Here is a 19,733-nt window from a genome sequence, read left to right as displayed (position 1 = left end):
CGGGAGGGCAGGCCGGGGAGGTATTCTGGAAAGCGGTTTACGCCGTTTGCGCGGGCTTGGGGATGCTGCGGCTGCGAGGGGGGTGGTGGCGCAGTTGGCGTGGCGCATGCGCAGAGCTGCGCGGGGAGAGCGGCGGCGGGGGGTGCTGCTGAGCCCCGGACAGCTGGAGGGGGTAAACAGGGGAGGGGGCGGGCGGGCACGGCCGGGGCCTAGGCCGGGCCGCGCCTGAGGGCCCTCCCCGCGCCCCGGGGACGGTGCCCGGCGCCTGCGGGGCCCCTCTGGCTCCCCCCCCCGCCTCCGCTCGGTCCTGCTCCCCCCCCCACCCCCCCCCCGCATGGATGGAGCCTCGCAACTTCCAGTACCCGCTGCGCCCGCACCCGGGAGGCCTGACAGGTAACGGGTCCCCGGGCCGCGCCCGCCCCCACAGCCCCTCCTCCCTGTCAGCTGCCCCCCTGCACCCCCTTTCCTGTCAGCTCCCCCCCCCGGCCCCCCTTTCCTGTCAGCTCCCCCTCGCCCCTTACCTCCCTTTCCTGACAGTTCCCCCCGCGCCCCCCCTGCTGTCCCCCTCTCTCAGTTACCCCCACCCCAGGCCCTGTCAGGTCCCCCCCCCTTATCTCCCTGCCAGGCATTGCCCCTCGCCTCTTTGCCAGGAGCCTGACCCCGTCCCTCTTAAAAAGCCCTCCTTTATCCAGCCCTTCTTCCCCCGTTTTCCCCATCCCTTCTGCCTGCCCTTCCCCCCTAACCAAGCACCTCTTTCCCCCCAGCCCCATCGATACCTGCATCCTCTGGCTGGTACCTGCCCCCCTGCCAGGTTCAGCTCCTGCTTTTTGACTTCTCTTTCCCCCTCCCACAGCTGGCACTGCCCTGTCCTCACTTTCTTCTCCCCTTTCCTAAGGGCTGACTCTGCCCTGCTCCCTCCCCTGCCCACCCTTCCCTTGCTAAAGCCTTCACGTGAAACTTTCCCCTGCCCTGGTGGGTGTCCTGCAGCCCCTTTGCTTGGAGAGATCAGCCTTTCCTCCTTTGCCAGCGTCTGCTGGCTAAACTCCTTCCTGGAGCTACTGGGCCATGTGGGTCTTGGCATCAGGCTGTTACTTGTGCTGGGCTGAGGTGTTGTCTTGCATCTTCCCTTTCTTCCTGCGGATGGCCGTGTCAGCTGGAGGATGAAGGCTAGAGGTAGGATGCCAGCTCAGAGGGCTGCTGCCTGAGCTACAGCCGCCGGGTGGGCCAGCGTCTTTGGGCAAATCAAAGTTTCCCTGCCGCTGCTGTCCCCTTGTGCTGGGTCTGTCAGGTCTCAGATCCTACCTCTTCTATCTGCCCCTGTTGTAGGCAGCTCCTTCCTCTGTTGTTGGCTGGCTCCGTGTTCTGAGCCATCTGTCCTGGGGAGCGACTGCTGCTCCTGGCAACTCCTTCGGCTGTAGCAAACCTTTCTTTTTACAAGGTGTAACCAGGTCATTTCCTCTTGTTTCTCTAGGTTTGTTAAAAAAATCTACCTATCTATATGTATATATTTTAATTTGATCTGTGACCTCTTGGAAAGCCAAGGTAAAGAGGATAGGGGAAATAAGTTGTGAGGCTAAAGAAGCCTGCTGAGTTGGGTCCCGGGTGGTATTTGGATGGGTGAAGTAATTTTCAGATGCTTAAGGGAAGGGTCATAGGAATCTTCCTTTGGGATGAGTCGCGTATCCGCAAGGCTCGTAGTGTGCAGAGTGCTGCTTTTTCCAATGACCTTGAGTTTGGACGCTGAGAAACTTAGGCGCATCCAAACAGTTAGGAACTGGATTGCTTGTTTAAGATTGCTAATTTGCGAATGAGTCCTGCTGCTTTGTGGAGTTTCTTAGTGATGATGGAGCTTTTCTGAAGGGCACTGGTCCCTAGGTTTGAACTTCGAAGCCCACATCTGCAGGGCACTTTGTGTCAGTGCGTTGCTATGTGCAGGTGAGGTCGGAGAGTGTCGGGGGGTGGTTCTGCGAGGGGAAAATACATTCAAGCAAAGGAACAAGCTCCCAAATCCTAGCTGCATTGGGACCGTTCAGTACTAAAATGACTAAATTGTTTGCGTTATCAATGTTGAGGCTTTGTTTCCAGACTTAGAGCAAGTGTTTCAGGAAAATTAGAAAAGCCAGCTGGGGAAAGCCAGAGAATTTTGTTATTCCCCTTCCTCCCCATATCCTGAAGCACCCTTTGAAAGCGTACTTTTCCAGGAGCTTAAGAGGCTCTTAAGTTACTGTCAGTGTAAATACAGCCTAGCAGATTTTGAGCCCACAGCCTGCAGAAATATGTGGCTTGTTAATTTTTGACTGCAGATTTAAAGGCCAAGTGTTGCGAAAGTTCTTTTTCTGCCTCTGGAGCTTTGCGTTGCAGAAGCAGAAGAGTCCAGCGAACGAGCTACAGCTAACTGCAGGTGGGGTGGTCCTCTTCACGCTTCAGGGTGGTGTTTGAGAAGAGGCTGTTGTTACGGATGAGGTGACAGCTTTCACTGGATCCCAGGTTTTTAGTCCTGTCTGGGGTATTCCAGGCAGGTTTGGAATGGTGAGGGACGAGGGAAGGTTGTCCTTGCTTGGAATTTGAGCACAGAGATGCTCTTGAAGGCTGATGGAGAAATGTGCTCCAGTGTCATCTAATAAATGACCAAAAAAGGTCATGATGATCTCATGTAGCCGAAGTGAAGCTGCTTGTGGGGTCATTACTGGTAGCAATAGTGCAGATTTATCCTAAATTCTTCCTTGTCACTGGGACTTAATCCTCTCATTTCATCGCGAGTTGGTTGTGCAGGTTTAGTTAAAAGCCCAGAGAACTGCGTGAATGGTTTAGGAAACAATATATCTAAAAGCGAACAGAATTTGTACGGTGGTTATGCTGAAAGAGGAACATCCTATACCAATTTACGTGCCTTTAGTGGTAACAAATGGACAGGCTCTTTGAAGGGGCTTCATGACTGGAAGCCTTTACGTGTCGGAGAAATCAGAGGTGCAGTTTATTCTTCTCTGATTATTTATATATACTTCCCCCCCCCCCCCCCCCCCCCCCCCGGAGGCCTACAAATCTTAGGTGATTTTATGCTTTATGCCAGTTTCTAGAGTAATTGGAGACTGTTGATCTACATGTACGATGGTGTGGTCAGTATAGTCTTTAGCGTTAAGAGCACTTAATGCTGCTTTTGTAGTAGGAGCTCTACGTGTATTAACTGCTAACACGAGGTAAGTGTCATATTCATAGTGAATGTGAGTCTGGGATTGTGACCGGTTGTGGCTAATGGACAAAGTTTGACCTGGAATGAGAATTTGGGACTTCTTAATTCTTTGTCTGTGACTCCACGATAACTTAAGGTTGCCAAAGCTTTGCAGCTGCGGTTTCTTACTGCTGATTACCTGTTGAACAACAAAAAAAAAATAGCATCATGAAAGCAGGGAAGGCTCTTAGAGTCATCATCTTGGCCAAGCGTATACGTATACTCTGGGAGGCCTTTAAGCATTTTACAACATTCAATTGCCAAACCAAGCCCTGTCTAGGCAAGAGAGACATCTTAGACCCATGCGTTCCTGTTTGACTTTTTTTTCCAAGCCTGTCCTGTTTTTTAATGGTCAAATCCTAAAAAGCATGCATCAGCGTCTCGGGTATACTAGACACTGAACAACTTGTTGGCATAGCCTTGGAAACTGGTATTAGTATGTTTAAAGTCAGTTTTGTGTCAGATGTTTTGTTTTAAAGTCTGGCTTATTCTGCTTTGTTAACCAAAGGGCCGATTTAATGGATGATTTTCTTGACCTGTATCTTTTTAAGAAAGTTAAGATGCGTTGATCTCTTGTTGAGACCTGCTGCACAACGATCTGTTGAGAACACCTCTGAGAGTTACCACAGTGACAATGACCTGTCCAGAGAGTTGGGAAGCTCCGCAACACATCTGTAATCTTAAAAACACTCGCAAAAATAGCAAGCTCCTGTGTATTGCTGCACTCCCCCGGCCAGTGTGCCTTCCAGAGTTCCAGAAGGTGTGAAATGCTGTGGCAGAGGAGACTTTGTTGAAAAGCAGAGGGATTTGAGTTTGTCTTAAGGAGTGGTAAGTTTTGGGGGGTTTGGATGTTCGTTTTCTCTGAACATCCTGTTTGTACAGTCAAAGAGTGGATTTTTAGTGTATTAGTGGTTTTGCAGTAACTTATTTAGCAGTAAACTGGCTTCTCGGTATGTGTTATTTATATCTGTAGAGTATGGGAGATCTGTATCTTTCCATGAACATGCAATTTTCCGTGTGTGTCCTTCAGGTCATTTGGTGCCGTTTCTTGCTAGATTGGAGTTGAATAAAAAGGAGCTGTTTAGAACTAATTAGCCATGACTAGAGGTAGGAAACCTGACAAAAATACTTCCAAGGGTCTTAAGAGAGCAGTGGGGCATTTGTCAGTCGGGAGGTGACTGCCTGCTTGGCTCTGGCATGGTATTAGGCCTCTTTGGGATCCTAAGCTCAAAAGAAAACTAAACTGTTCTTAAAGAGCAAGACAAGCAGTCCCTGCCTGGCAGGGGAGAAGAAGAGTTAGCCAGATGCCGCTTGGAGAGAGGGGGGACTGCGGACAGAGCCTGGGAACATTGTAGGGAAGCAGTAAGAAGAGTGGAAAGCTGCAGACAAGACTGAGATCTGCTGGAATATTGTCCCTTGTGTCTCTTGACGATGTACTTTGGCTTAATGGATCATTCACTTATCTGGAAAAAGTTGTTTAACTGTCATCAGTCGCTTTCCTGCAGAAAAGTGCTGTGTGAGGTCGGCTGGTGTGTTTAATAGAGCTACACGGAAAGGGAGGAGGAGGGGAGCCTTGGCGTATAATCTTAGATGTCAGAAGATCTTGGGTTTTGTACAGCAAGTACCGGGGTCCCTGGCCTGAGGGGTGAGCTGCTGAGGCGTTGCAGGACGATGGAGGCTCTCTCTGCCCTCTTGCAGCTATGGATGGAGAACACGCTTGCGTATCCTGGAGGGTTTGTTTAAGGAGGCCAGTCTGTGGGGATCCAGCCTAGGAGAAGGGCAGGTGGAGGCTTGTTAGCTGGAAAGGGTGTCTGGAGAAACTGGAGGAGAGAGATCACAGATACCATTCATCCCTGCACGTTTTGTCTATCCAAACTTGAAGCTGCCTTTCGAGTTAGCAGTCGTCTTCTCTCGCTTGCAGAACTTAGCAGAAAAGTGTGTTTGGAAACCACGTCCTCATGGCTGTCTCCAGCAATGTAGCTTATTTAGCCCAGCTGGCACGTTTATGGAGAGCTGGCCTTGGGCACAAGTAGCGATGGGTCTGTCCTGGTTTCCCGTGTTTACCTCTGAGCTGCAGAGTCAGCATGATCCACCTGCCCTTGTGCCAAGGCGCTTTGCTGCCGGTGCCTGCTTCCTCTCCCTCCCGTGCCTGTGAGCTGTTCATAAGGGCAGTCGTTGTCGTCCCTTATAGATGCTGTCTCCATAAACAGGCAAAACAATACCTACGCTAAGCTCACGTGGAAAGCCAGAGGATAGGTATCAAAATCTGATAGCTTAATCATCGTACAAGAATTAGTGTGAAATATTGATGATCAAATGCAGTCACAGTGCTGCCTCTTGCTATTAAGCCTGGGAGTGAAGCAACTATTACTTAACATGAGAGTGAGGGAGGCTAAAGATGCTTAAAACGTGAGGTTTCTTCCTGGGCACGCTAGCTAGCTTTTCTGGTGCTACTTCTGCAGTAAAAGGAATGTGGATTAAATATATACATGATGGACATTACATACATACTAGCTCAGTTGCAGGTTGGCCAATGGATTCTAGGGGAGCCCCAATTTATGCACTAAAACAGATGATGGGGTCCAAAAAATCTCAGCTGATTGCTCCAACATCAGGAGGTGTGAGTTGAGCTGCTTCTGCCATGGTGAACTCGAGCTGTGTGGCAGAGGACGTTGGCTGGGTACATCTGCTGCAGAAGCCAGATTTGGGCTGCGGTGAGTTTGGGCTGCTGTGTTTACATCTGGTCCTGGTGAAAGCACGGCCTCGTTAGAACCTCGCTGGGCACGGACCGGGAGCGGGCTTGCTGTGCAAAGTCCTCCCGTCGCCCTGGCTCGCCTTGCGTTCAAGGCCTGCGCTCTTGCTGTGGGAATTTTATCAAATTTGTTCTCATCCTACATAGAAAATAGGACTGGGATACAACCGTGAGGGCTGCTTGTCTTCTGCCGCCCGCAGTAGGGACGTTCGTCTTCAGAGACCTACAAACAGCTGTGCCTTTCCTCTGTGTATTGTACTGGAGAGATCCTATGGCAACCCTAAAAATCCTGCTTAGGAGCCCACTGCAAAAAAAATCCAATTATCAGTTTGTTTGTACGGCTTCTCTTGCTATCTGTAGGACTCATGGCATTTCTGTGTTCACCACAGAGCTGCGTGGAGGAGCCAGCTGTGTTAGGAAAGAGATCCGAACTTCCACTTTGGATGAACTCTGTTTTCTGTGAGGAAACACAAATTCTTGTTACTTCCTACCCATGGGGAAATGCCTCTGTCCGCATGCTAACAGTTTTTTGAAAGCAAATTGAAGCTGAAGCCCAGGGCCTTGGGGATCCTGGGGTGCAGGCGCCTCGTGGGTTTGCTGTGTGGTACGGCTGCATGGCCCTGAAGTTGGTAATGGTGGAAGACCTCACTTTGCAGCAACCTGACAGATGAACTGGTAGAGAATCAGGCAGGGTTTGTCAAAACTTCTGCCTGACCTCAGCGGAATTATTTGTTGCAGCGTTTCTCTGAAATGTTCTTGTCTCAATGAATCAGCATTTCCGCATTCAAAAGAGGATTCATTTGAAAATTTTGGCTTGTTCTTCTTGTGAATGCTTTTAAAGAGAATTTAAAGCTATTGGGTTACACAGGACAAAATGGGTGTTTAATTTTTAATTTTTTTTTTTTTTTTTTAAGAGAACTGTAGAAATATCAAAATGGGGCAGCGTAGGGCCTGTGGTATGTAAATGAGGTGAATTACATCATTTCTCAGAGACTGACTGGTCCTTTGCTAGGCAGCCTGTCTGGGGCAGGGTTGTGACAATCACTCTGCAATTTGAATGTTTTCTAGCAAGTGTAGCTAATTTTATGGCATTTAAATTATTTAGGTTAGTGCATTAAATATGGGACTCGATTAAGAGTGTGGAAAACTAATTTCTCCTGGAAATACAACTTTAAATGATCGCCCCTTTTCTATTGCTAGTGTAATTGGGTGTTCAGATGATAGTGTCACCTGATGGTTGGCTGTTGTGATTTCTAAGGAACGCTTCTGCTCTTCTGTTTTGGTTTTTTTTGGCTGATAATCAAATGTAGTAAATGAGAGAGAAGAGGTGGCCAAAAATATTGGTGCCTTGTTTATTCACAATGTAATAAGTCTTGTTGGTTGTAGAGTTTGGGAAAAGTGAAACTGGACGTGAGTGGACATGTAACGGTGGAGGCAAGCTGTGAAACAGGGTGCTACCCTGGCCTTGCAGGGTCTTTGCTGGCATAGAAACGTGGCCTTTCTAGGCTGATGTAGTCCTGGAGTTCTGCTTGTTGTGAATTTCTCTGCAAACTGGGGATGGCCTCTTACGTTAGGTGTTCTCCGTTGTTCCTTCCCATCCTTGAGTTTCTTCAAAGAGCCTTTATACAAAACTTTTCAGTTCTTAGTCACTGCTATTTTTAAGGGAAAAAATGACTTAATATTGTATATGAATGGCCTAATATGTTTGTATGCCTGCCTTTGTTCCCTCCCTGTTCTGTCCTGCAGGTAATTAAATGCCCCTAGTGTGGATCTTTGCTCTGTTGGCATGCTTGGATGCACAGCAGCTCTTCCGATAGCTTCTTTTCGTCTGCCCCATTGCAAGAAGATGGCAAAAGCAAACATTACCAGAGACATCATCCACAGACAGATCAAGGTATGTGTTAGCCAAGTGTTCGCTTGTGCTGGATGGAGAGCAGATGGAGAATCAGTGCTCACACTGGATTGTGAAACGCTCACGTTGTTGCCTTTACTTCTGAAAAGATCTCTGCTAGTTATGTATTGATAGGCTGTATAAGAAGCTTAAGAGAACAAACACATAGGACCTGTCACTGTCCTTAATGAAGCGCTAGGATGAAGTATGGCATAACAGGAATAGAGTTCTTCTCCCTGGCAGGAGCGCACCATGCTAGTTTGACATCAGCAAACCTTTTGAGTTCCTTTTGAGTACGACGTTGAAGAGAGAAATCTGGCTACTTGTGTTTGGGCACCATAAAGGACCCTTAGCTAGCTTCCCTCATGAGTTTTCTGTCTGCTTCTTTATGTGTTCTCTTCGTGTGATCTTGCCATCAAAGGTATTTTCTGACTGTAGTAAAGCTAATGATCTCTGTCTCAGTCTCTTTCTGTCTCTTTTTCTTTAAAGAGTGGTGTGTTGCTTCCTTTGTGTAGGGAAAAACTTCTACGGTGGTCGGATCAGTCATCTGACAGCTGCGTTTGTGAAATATCTCTTAACGTGAAAGGACTAGCTACAGCAGACACAATAGGCAATTATTGCTTGGACTCAGAGGCCTTAAATCGTTTGCAGCTTTGCTGGTAATCAGCATTCATGAAAATGGCCTGTTAGTGGCCAGAATAAGGAACTAGGAGCTCGAATGCTCACTTCACTTTGCAGTTTGGTACCAAACTTTGCATTATGAGCTTGTAATTTAATCCATGTGCAAAGATTTATTTTGCTGCTCTAACAAGGAAGGGCTGGTTCTGTGGTTAGAGCGTTCGCCTGGGACTTTTTCACAGTCTGCTCTGTTAGACTTTCATGTGTGACCTTGGGAAGGTTGCTAAGTCTGACAGTTTCTTGTAGGAAAAGCAATATCCTACTGCACAGACCTCACAAAGCCACTGAGGTTGCAATAGTAAGGCAATTATAACTGCAGCACCTTGCACTGGGCCTAGCAGCGTTTTGGGAATGCTGTCCATAAAAATATGTCAAGGGGTTTGAAGTTTGTAATGAAAGTTACCACAAAAAGCCTGTTTTGTTTTTGTTTTTCCTTCAGCCCCCTTATATATGTCTCCATTTTGTTTTCAAATAGCTTTTGTTGTCTGGAGTTCATTACTTAACATCAGTCTGCAGAGCTGTAACGTACACTAGTTCTTCGTGTCCGCTCTGTGACTACCAACATGTTCCTAGTACCATAAGTATAATTTTTGATATTAGTGTTCTCATCTATAAATAGTGATAACGAAAGGCTTAAGTTGTCTTCGCCTGACTGTAGTGTGGCATGGGATGTGACTGAGGCTGGATCAGGTCCTAGGAAGGAATCTCCTCGGATATTAGATGTTCCATCCAAAATATGACTTGCGTTCCCTTTTCTTCATGCCTGCCTCTGCAGTTGGCCTTCTTTCATCGAAGCCATCTGCTAATGCATCTGTGAACCCTGTGAGATCACAGGGGAAACAACTGTCCTGCTTTTCTTCACCTTCATTTGTACTGACGCAGTTCTGTGGCAGCTGTTCTCTTCCCTGTGGTACTGCAGCTACATGCTCCTACTCCATTTCTGATGAAATAAGCCATCTCTAAAGGATGCTGTCCAGTTATATTCCCAAATACTTTGCCCCTTGGTGGTGGTGCTTCAGGACAGATTCATAGAATCATACAATCGTTTAGGTTGGAAAAGACCTATAAGATCATCGAGTCCAACCGATTCTGTGTCATGGCAGACTTCTGAGTAGCTGTGGTCTGGTACTGCAGTCCTCAGGAGTGAGTTGCTTCTGAAATCCTTGCCAAGGGATAATGGCAGGCATTCCCAGGCTCTTCTGTATCTTCTGTTTCTGGCCCAAAGTAGGCAACTTATTCTGTCTTAGTGTGGGCCTCAAACTTTGTCTTGGCTACCCACCTGGAGCCTGGCAATTAGATAAACATCGTTTTAAACCAATTCAGGGGCAAGGATTACTAACTGCCTACCTGGAGATGAAGCAAACGATGTCTCCCTTCTCACAGGACAGGTACCTGATGGTATGGACACACCAATGCCTGGCAAGGTCCCTGTTTGATTTTTTTAAAGTTCTTGAATCTTCTCTTAAAGGGAGAAAGGAGTGTGTTGTTTGCTGTGCTCAGTGTGGCGCTTGTTTGCTTCATGCAGGAGAGGGGTGCGCTGGGCTTTGAACGACACTATCACGTCACCGATCCATTCATTCGACGCCTGGGCCTAGAAGCAGAATTGCAGGTAAATGGGCAGTGTTCAAAGAGCAAACTGAGCTGCTTGTTGTGCAACTTACTGCAGAAAGGACAGCCTGCAGCAGTGTATGGCATTCTCTCTCTGGTGCGGGTTAGATAGTGATTACTTAGTCCCCTAAACTGCATTAGAGCCAGGAATAGCTCAGTGAGATCTTGTGTGAGCTTTCTGCATTACCTAATGCACCTACAAGAGAGCCTTTAACGGGTATGCATCAGCTAATCCTAACAGTGGTGCCTGAAGAAGGCAACTGTCAACCATTCGAGATATTCAGCTCTAATGCTGAAGAGTGTAATGTGTTGCCTAAAAAATAGGTGGTAACTATATTGCAGTCTGACACAGCATAAAAGATCTTAAGATTGTCCTGGTTTGGGGGAGGAAAGGATTCTTTTGTCCCCCTTTTCAGTCGCATCTCCCATATCAAACGCTACTCGATGCTCTCTTAGTCTTTCCTGGTACAGTTGTTGGTTAATTTGGGTGAATATGTATGACAGAAGCACCTTGCTGCTGGGTGACTATAAAAGAGTTATCCAAAGTGCGTTTTCCCTGCGTTCCCAGAGAATCCGTACATGTAATTTGTCAGTGTAGCCAAGAGCTTTTCAAGCAAAGTCACCTTTCCATGTGCACGGCAGGATTTCAACTGTAGCCTCTGAGACTAAACTGCCATTTTATTCAATGCTACTTTTATTTTTTTTAAAATTTGTTTCATTTTGCCTTTTCTACCCAACTGCTATAGCATGCCTGTCTTTTCTAGAGGTGCTTATCTGCCATGTGGGTGGTTTTTTGCAGGGTTGGAATAAAAAAAAAAAAATGCTTGTATTGGAACAAGTTGTTATGTGTGGGGAGCTCACTGTGTCCTTGTCTCAGAACAGCTCTGTTTGATAAGTCTGAAGTTTGTGTAATACCGTCTTCCCTTTTTTTTTTTTTTTTTTTTTTCCTCAGGGTCACTCTGGGTGTGTCAACTGTCTAGAATGGAATGAAAAAGGAGAGTAAGTATGTGGCTTGATTCAAGGGATCAACAAAGTGATAACCCCAGGCTCTCCCAAGAGTAGGATGTAGGTCATCTTATCATAAGCAGCTGCTTCCCATTCCTAGTAAAGTGGAGCTCAAGCTCAAAGTTTTGAACTGTAGTAGAGCTCACGCTTCAAAAGAAGCTTTATTTTGTTAAATATATCTGGAAATTCTTAGAAATGCCCCTTTAGTGAGTTCAGAAGGGAAATGGTTGGACTAAGAAGTAGAGATTGAAGGCTGCTTCTCTTCTCTTAAGTGGTATTATGGATTATAATGGATCTTTAGGATTTGCCCAGCTGGTAGTGACGTTTCCCCACCCCCTTCACCATGCTGTTAAAAGCTTCTGCTGGGGGACAGATATATAAGGGAGGGAGGTAGAGCATTTACCCCTCTCTGCAATTTTAGAGGGAAACTAAACATAAGAGCATTTCTGTTAACCAAGTGGAATAAAGAGTATCTGCATGAGAAATGACTGGGTGGAAGGAAGAGTGTGTATTTCTTGACGTGCCTCTTGCAAGATCCAAAGTCTGCTGTCTGATACTCTTCAGAATTATTTACCAGTGAAAATTTCATGTATTTGAAAGAGATCTGGCTACAAGGAAATAAGTTTAAAACAGCAGATGGTTGCAGATGTCAAATTCTTTTGCTTCAAATGAAGATAGACAAGGCAAACAGCGCCTTGCAATACCGCTGCCACACCCTGCACTTAAAAAGCAGTCTGTGAATCACTAAATGAACCCTGGCTTGGGACTGCTTGGGCACATCCGAAGTCCAGGAACGAATGCCTTGGCTTGGGTTCGGGGATGATGTGGAGCAGTTAAGGCAGCCAGGCTAATAAGGAAAATGGAGGCCCTGCATTTTGTTGTTGACCAAATGCTGCTATTGTTTCCCCCTGTGCCATCTGAATCTGTGGTGAGCTGGTTCAATGAGTTAAACCAACGAAAAACACTCGCTTTATTTTGTATGGAGTTGATATTTGGCTGGTTTAGCTCCCTGAACTGGCTGAATGGATTGGCACATGGGGAGCAACAAGAACACATAGCTGAGAAAAGAGGGAGGAAGTGGGCTTCTTAGAGCTGAATTAATTTAATGGCTGTCTGTGGTCAAACCATTCTAAGAAATTGGTCACAGCTTAGAACAGACGAATACATGATGCATACTTCTCTTCTGTTTCTTTTAGCTTGTTGGCCTCTGGCTCTGATGACCAGCATACCATTGTCTGGGATCCTCTGCACCACAAGAAACTCCTTTCTATGCACACAGGACATACTGCAAACATCTTTTCTGTCAAGGTATGTGGTTGGAAGGAATAAACGGCTAACAAAATCAGCAACCTAAGCAGCAAGAGAATAGATTCTTGCTGGGAAACATTTCCCTGCAAGCAATTCCCCCCCTGCCCCAAGTACTATTTGTAATGTTAGGAAGAAATTGCATTAAATCTAATACCTGCACTTCTTAGTTTATGCAGCTCCCAGGCTTATCTCATTCTCTCTGTAAATTCAAAGGAAATGGTTGTAGCAAATCGGGATGTGTGATGAAGAGACTATTTTTGTGCTGCTGTAGCTGGTGACTCTTGAGTGTGCACACTGGCACATGTGTAATGGAGGTAGTAACATGGGTCATCCTGTGTTCCTAAAGCAAGCTGCTCTCTGACCTGCCAGGACAGCTCAGCGCTGCTCAGGTTTGAACGTCAAATCTGTCTCCCACAGTTCTTGCCACATTCAGGGGATCGCATCCTCATCACGGGAGCTGCAGATTCCAAGGTGCATGTCCATGACTTGACTGTCAAGGAGACCATCCACATGTTTGGAGATCACACCAACAGGGTTAAGCGGATTGCCACGGCTCCCATGTGGCCTAACACCTTCTGGAGTGCAGCAGAAGACGGGCTAATCAGGTACAGAACTCTAGTTGTTCTACCCCAAAATTAATCGGGTTGGGATCCGTTGCAGTATGTACTATGCACAGATCTGAAGAGAGACTGTCTCTATACTGAAGAGCTTTAGCTAATCTCTCCTTTTGCTTAAACTGGAAAGGATTCATCTTGAAACATAGACTCCCCTGATAAATGCTCTCCTCAGCTCCTCTGTTTTCCTCCACTGAAAAGGGAGGCCAAGAAAGCAATAGCCATTTCAAGTAGAAGGGAGATACAACACTGAGTAACATTTCCCTCCAGAGTCACTGAGACTCTTAAATGAGTAATGTTGCTACGAGAGTACGTTCCACTTTTCATACAAGCTACTGTTTGTGAGGTCATGACTTGGAGTTTAATTTGGAACTTGACTAATTCTGTGCACGTTACAGAGTTGGTTTTAATGGTTATCCTGATACTGAGGCCTAGATATTGAACCGCAATGCTTCCAGTAACCTGTGGCACAAATGACTGTTAATGTTGTTAGTGTCATCCCTTCATGCACAAGCCAGATAATTAAGTGTAGGTCACCACTGAGCAGTATAAATGTGCTGCTTTGAGTGGTCTTCGGTTTGGTCACCATGGAAAGCTAACCTCTCTCTTATTGCCGCTTCTGTTCTCTAGTGACACGGGTTGCCTGACTCTCTCTTCCCTTTGCAGACAGTACGATCTGCGAGAGAACAGCAAACGTTCAGAAGTCCTCATAGATCTGACAGAGTACTGCGGGCAGCTGGTGGAGGCCAAATGCCTGACGGTTAACCCCCAAGATAACAACTACTTAGCAGTAGGGGCAAGTGGACCCTTTGTGCGGCTCTACGACATACGCATGATCCACAACCACAGGTAATAGCAACTGGCTTTTCTGGGCAGACGTGAGTGGTACAGAAATCTGTTCAAGGCTCTGGTGGGAAGGGGAGTTGCAATGATTTGGCACTTGCCTGTCTCACCGTGCAGTTTTACCCAGTCTTTTCTGTCACCCACAGAGTCTTTTTGGTCTGTGTGAGTGCGTTGGGGTGCTGTGAGGCAGGCTTGTGACTGCACAGCATACAGGCATGAGGCCTTGCCCTTGTGTGTGAACAAGAAGTGTCAGCATAGATCAGGCTTCCAGCAGTTGAATGCTGTAGTTATAAGACTACTCTTCTTTCTGGCTAGGAAAAGCATGAAGCAGAGTCCTTCAGCTGGAGTGCACACGTTCTGCGACCGACAGAAACCCCTCCCGGACGGTGCGGCACAGTACTACGTGGCAGGTATTGGGACCTGTGCTGGGGGTGACTGACAGGACTTTAAGTTAATGCCTGAAGAAGTGGAGTTCTACCCATCACACAAGAAACCACTGCTTGGAAGAGCTCTCTTCTAATACAGGGATGTTCCATGGGATTGCAGATTATTTCACTTCTGTGCTGTGAATTCTTGCCTGTGTTACCTGCCCACTTTCCCTGATCTGGCAGTGGTGTGGGTTGGTGAGCTGGCCTTACTTCTTCTTGTCTAGCGTAAATGTCTTTTTGTCGCTTTTATTGGAAAACCAAGGATTGGATAACCTGAGCACTATAGGCTTTCTCCTGAAATTGGTCCCAGCAAGGCTGCTGTTCAAAATCTTTTTGGCACAGAAGTGGCTTGTCTTCATCCTGCAGATGAAGAATCAGCGATGCAGTATCTGGGCAATCTAGATGACATTCTTCTCCAGTGCTCATTATTTACTGTCTTTTTTTCCCCCCCCAAATGTTGGGGTTTTTTTTTAATGTATCCTAGACCAGCATGTTCAGCAGACCAGTTTTGACAGTCTTGCTTCTGATGAGTCCCGCTAGAGGATTTCTTAGGTCCCCTGAATTGGTCATGCAACACATCTGCTGTCTGAAGCAAAAGAATCTGTGTGTGAGCTGAATATTTAGGAGCCTTGGTTTGGTTGTGCTAAGGGCTTTACTGAGGAAACCTGATTAGAGGGTTGAAGATGGAGGTATTTGTTTGCAGATGGCCACAAATCACAGAAGCCAAATCCGTAGTGAATCCCTAAAACTCAGATTTGCTGGGTTCTGCAGACTGCATTGTTAGCAAGCTAGTTACAATCCAGTCTTCTCATACGGAGATGGCCTTGCAAAATTGATACCTAGAACTTGTGAAAAGGCAGCTATGCACATCTGTGTGTTTTGGTGGCTGATGGAAGGATTCAATAAACAGCAGTAGGAAATGGAAAAATCACTTAGGTACATGCGCTTCATGACGTTGCTTTCCTAACAGCCTCTGGTGAAAGGGAGCAGCTGGGGTAGGGCAAAGACAATGGTTACTAGTTACGCTAATGTGTACGGACCTGTTCTCTCTGCAGGGCACCTTCCAGTGAAGCTTCCGGACTACAACAACCGGCTGAGAGTTCTGGTGGCCACATACGTCACCTTCAGTCCTGATGGCACTGAGCTCTTAGTCAACATGGGAGGGGAGCAGGTAAGAAGACAGCTGAATTTGGCGGGAGGCTTCACATTCAGTTGTGTTTGGGTCACCGTACGTTGTTGTGCATTCTTGAAAACGAGTATGGCAACTTCTCTGTGGGTAATATGATTGATTTTAAACTGCCTTCTGATTCATTCAGACTAAATGCTTGGTATTAGGGATTTATTTGTTATGCTACCACTTGAATGGCATTCTGTTCTGGTTTTCCAATTCACATTTCACTCTCTGGAAGAGGAAAAAAGACAGAGTTCTGGAACTGACCTTTGCTGACCTAGAAAAGATTTCATAACTCATTCTTGAAACATCAAACTGCTTCTGTAATAGAATCTAGTGAATAAGGAACTTAAAGAAGCTAAGGCCTTCACCTGGAATATTGATTGCTTTAATTTTAAGCACTGGGTGATATTCATGGATCTTTTGTAAAGCCTATCAGTGAAATAAGAAAATCCTCCTGACAGCATTAATCAGCATGGATTAAGCAGGAATTTTGCTTGTGGGCAGGTTACTCTGTGGTTGTCCTCTACAGATCTGTCTCACACGGGCACTCATTCCCTTTAAGAGAAGGTGCTGAGTTAGATGAATTGTAGGTCTGATCTGAGCTGTCAATTCCTGTACCAGTACGATTTTAAATTAGGGTTTCGCAGGGCTGCTTTCAAAGTTTCTCAGGAAATCCTGGTTTCATGTTAGAGAGGCTTTTGCCTTGGTTTAGTGTACTGCCTCTTTTCTGTCAATAAATGTTTGATTTCTTCATGATGACTGTGTTAATTAAACAGTTCAAATATCTTACTGGAGTTGAAGCTTTTTTGAACAGGTTGGTTTGTGGTCAGGTCATCTTTTAAGTTCTGTAGGTGTGGAGAGGGCTTTCTTACCTCTTGAGTAAGACAAGGCTCCTATTTCTCAGCATTATTCTTTCTGAACCCAGTGCTGGAATGGAACATGCCACTGGTACTGCTGTCATCCTGTGTGTACATGTCTATAAACAAGATTCCCAGTTAGAAAATTGGAAATAGCAGAACACAAGTGTAGCACCATATACCCGCCTAGCCCTGTTTTATTTCTGTGACTTGACCATCTATGTTTCACTGAATTTTTTTTTTTTTTTTTTGTGGTCTCATTCTCTTTCTTCATTCCTTAGGTCTATTTGTTCGATTTAACATACAAACAGCGACCATACACTTTTCTCCTCCCAAAGAAGTGCCATACTTCAGGGGGTAAGTATGATGCTGTCACGAAAGTGAGTGGAAGGCAGAGTGAAATCACGTACTACACAACTCTTTTTCAGGGTGCGGCCCAATCTGGGCAGGAACGAGGAAAATGAAGTAGGCCATGGCTGTTGCTGGGCTGTTTCTGCAGTGCAGTTCATACCCTGAGTTTTAAAACCCTTCTACAGAGTGACAAAATGTGTGGCTTGAGGGGAGAAGTGAGCTGTTGAGCTTGTGTGAGCTAAGGAGAATGCTTAAAGCTGTACATAAAGGATAAAGCAGACTTTGTAGAGTGGTTGAGGTCCTGGTATCCTGCCTTCAACTAAGGGGGAAAACTTTGTGGACAGGGATGGAAACAGTATATTGTTTTTATTTTTTAAAATGTACTAATAAAATGTAGAATACATGTTATCCACTTATACACCCATTAGGAAGGAGACAGAACAATCTCTTCCCTAGTCTAAGAATCTGGTGTGTCACTAATATCCCTCCTGGTGAGATAGTTGAATCAAAAAGTCAGTTATTTGATGAATAAGTAAATCCAAAAGCCTTTTTGTTCCTGGCCCTGTTTCTTACAGGGCCCGTTTGCACACAGATACTGTAGGCAGCACGCAGTGAATGGCTACAGCGTTATTCCCCGAGCAGAGGCTGACTCTTATCAGGGAGTGTTCCCTGCTCAGCCCCTTCCCCGTTCTCAAAGCACTCTGGCAGAGTTCGATCTGTGTACTCAGCTCACCTTAGGCCTTAATCTAACACTCACATCCTGGTAGCAAATACATGCCCTGCCTGCCTTTCTCTTCTGTCTTGAATGCATGTGGGTGATCTGTGCTGTGGTATCTGGTGAGGTCATGCTTTAAACGGCAGGACAGCGTTTGCACAGGCTCGCAGTGGTGCGGTTGCAGCAAACGCTCCACCCTGTTGGGCACAGAAAGTTCAGGCAAAGGCTGTGAAAAGGCGGTATCAGTACAAAGGCTGAGCTTTATGCGCATGCATGTCTCTGCACACTGAAATCTCTGAGCAGTTCGGTAGACTGGTTGGGCAGTGTCCCCAGTTTCCCAACCTGTGAAATGGCCGCAGGAGCGCTCCCAGCTGCAACATAAATGCAGTTTGTAAAGCTTGAAGCTGAGTATTTTCTATAGAAATGGCAGATGATGTGGCTGCATGACCTTCAGAGGATTAGTTCAGCTTGTAACTGCTCCTCAAGCAGTAGGGTAAGAAAAGAAAGAAAGGAAAAAAGCATCTGGAATTCCTTTACTGGATTCCTCCAGTGGTTCCCCTCATCCTCCTTGTTCTGTAGTCTATGATTCTTTATCTGACTGAATCTGAAATACAAAGTTACTAATGTTACTAAATGCTTCTGCAGTTTTAAATGTCAGGCTTCTGGTGGTCAGTCAGGTCCTCTGATTATGGCCTAGAGTCGGTCTGAAGGCAGTTCAGTTCAAGCTGCCCTCTCTTTGTGTGTGTATACTTAATTCTAGGTGTGTCTAGTTTTCTGTTCTAGAGTTGTATTGTGAAGGATACTGCAGCGATTTTGTAGTAAATGTAAGAAGGCAAATCAAATCCAGGTGCCTGGAGGAATCACAGAAGTTTTATTTCTGCTCTGAATGGGGCTATGGCATAGGCTTGGCTCTGCTGTAAAATAAACCCCTGAAGCTTCAAATATTAGTTTGTGTAATCTAAATTGATACTTAGCATGGCTCTATTTTTTTTTTCCTAACCTTCAGAAGTGCAGAATGGAAAAACCTCTACCAATGGAGTGTCAAATGGCATCCATCTCCACAGCAATGGCTTCCGCTTGTCTGAAGGAAGAGCGCATGTGAGGTAAGGGAGCAGATCTACCTACATGAAAGCCCTACGGCTTTGTTCGTGTCCTCTTCCTCTTGCCAGGGTTAGGTGCTGCTAAACAAGGTGTGAAGTGCGAATCCACTTGGCGTGTTGACTTGATTGTCAAGTGGCCTCTGTCCTAGGAGCTGTATTTGCTTCTGATGCGTGGGCTACGAACAAGAGTCAGATCAGGCAAGAGTGTCTTGGGAGAAATGTTATCCATGAGGATTTTTCCCCTCTTACGATGAATTACTGCAGACAAAACTAAGAAATGACTTTTCAGGCCTGGAAGCCAGGTGTTCTTAGTTGTCCTGAGTGGTTGTTACTTCCTGGCCTTCACGAACTGTGTCTTGGTAAATGGGAGAGGCTGTCAGGTCGAAAGAGCCTTGCTTCTCTTTGTCATTTGGTTTTTTCTGCAAACTGAACTGAAGTGACCAAAATTGCTTTACAACAATGACGCTGGAGTTATTACTCCTGCCGTCTGCATGTGAGCTAGGAACGGATGGAGAGCCCTCTTCCATTGTTCCTGCTGCTCTCTTTCTTTAAGAGCAAAATGCAGTTGGGGCAAAGCAGAAGCAGACTTGAAGCACATCTTGCTGACTGTTTTTCCTCCAGCTGATGAGACATGGTTAGAAGTCAAGACACAGTTGCTTAATACCATATATGGGTAGTCTAGGTTCCACCAAAGTCACTTTGCTGAATGCTTTCAGCTTGTTACCTCTAGATGGCCCCTCCACCACGGCAGCAGAGATGTGGCTGGAGTTTTGGGTTGCTGAGCATGGGCCTTGTGCAGCCCAGTGAGCTCGGATGCTTGGTTTCCATCTGAATTTGCATTCTGTTACACATTGCTAAAAGAGGATTGGAAATGTTGTTTATGCAGTCAACGGAAAGATGTATTGGTGAAGTCTGAGGGATTAGATGCTTAAAATACACACTGTTCAATTTTGAGTGGATGCCTGTATATAAAGAAAAAAATGGAAATGGTCAAATGATAGTCAAAAAGAAACCTTCCTCTTAAATTCAGGTTATTTGGGTACAGGGTCTCTTCTGCCTTTTTCTGAAACTTTTGATATTAGCTAGTGCTTGCTGGGACTTGCTAAGCTAGAACAAAACACTGCAGACATTTAACTGGAGTTAACAGAGCACTAGCATGTGAGACTTACCTGTGCTCCTT

General features: G+C 46.0%; 1 protein-coding gene across 4 annotated transcripts in view; it reads left to right on the top strand.

The window, feature by feature from the left end:
* The window catches only part of WDTC1 (WD and tetratricopeptide repeats 1), a 28,167-nt gene continuing 8,434 nt past the window's right edge, over window positions 1–19,733 (top strand). For 3 of the 4 annotated variants that reach the window (XM_075721811.1, XM_075721809.1, XM_075721812.1), the window contains exons 1-11: window positions 346–393; window positions 7,728–7,875; window positions 10,076–10,159; window positions 11,111–11,157; window positions 12,360–12,471; window positions 12,889–13,076; window positions 13,752–13,934; window positions 14,244–14,338; window positions 15,412–15,527; window positions 16,669–16,744; window positions 18,460–18,556. In XM_075721811.1, coding sequence (XP_075577926.1) covers window positions 7,768–7,875; window positions 10,076–10,159; window positions 11,111–11,157; window positions 12,360–12,471; window positions 12,889–13,076; window positions 13,752–13,934; window positions 14,244–14,338; window positions 15,412–15,527; window positions 16,669–16,744; window positions 18,460–18,556 — 1,106 coding nt within the window. In that variant the 5' untranslated portion in view covers window positions 346–393; window positions 7,728–7,767. Of the gene's footprint in view, window positions 21–345; window positions 394–7,727; window positions 7,876–10,075; window positions 10,160–11,110; window positions 11,158–12,359; window positions 12,472–12,888; window positions 13,077–13,751; window positions 13,935–14,243; window positions 14,339–15,411; window positions 15,528–16,668; window positions 16,745–18,459; window positions 18,557–19,733 lie in introns of those variants that run through there. The other variant, XM_075721810.1, reaches the window with a different exon arrangement.

This window comes from Pelecanus crispus, chromosome 16, assembly GCF_030463565.1.
Source record: "Pelecanus crispus isolate bPelCri1 chromosome 16, bPelCri1.pri, whole genome shotgun sequence".
NCBI lineage: Eukaryota > Metazoa > Chordata > Aves > Pelecaniformes > Pelecanidae > Pelecanus > Pelecanus crispus.
Note: the sequence above shows the minus strand (reverse complement) of the source record. Positions and strands in the feature narration are given on the sequence as shown.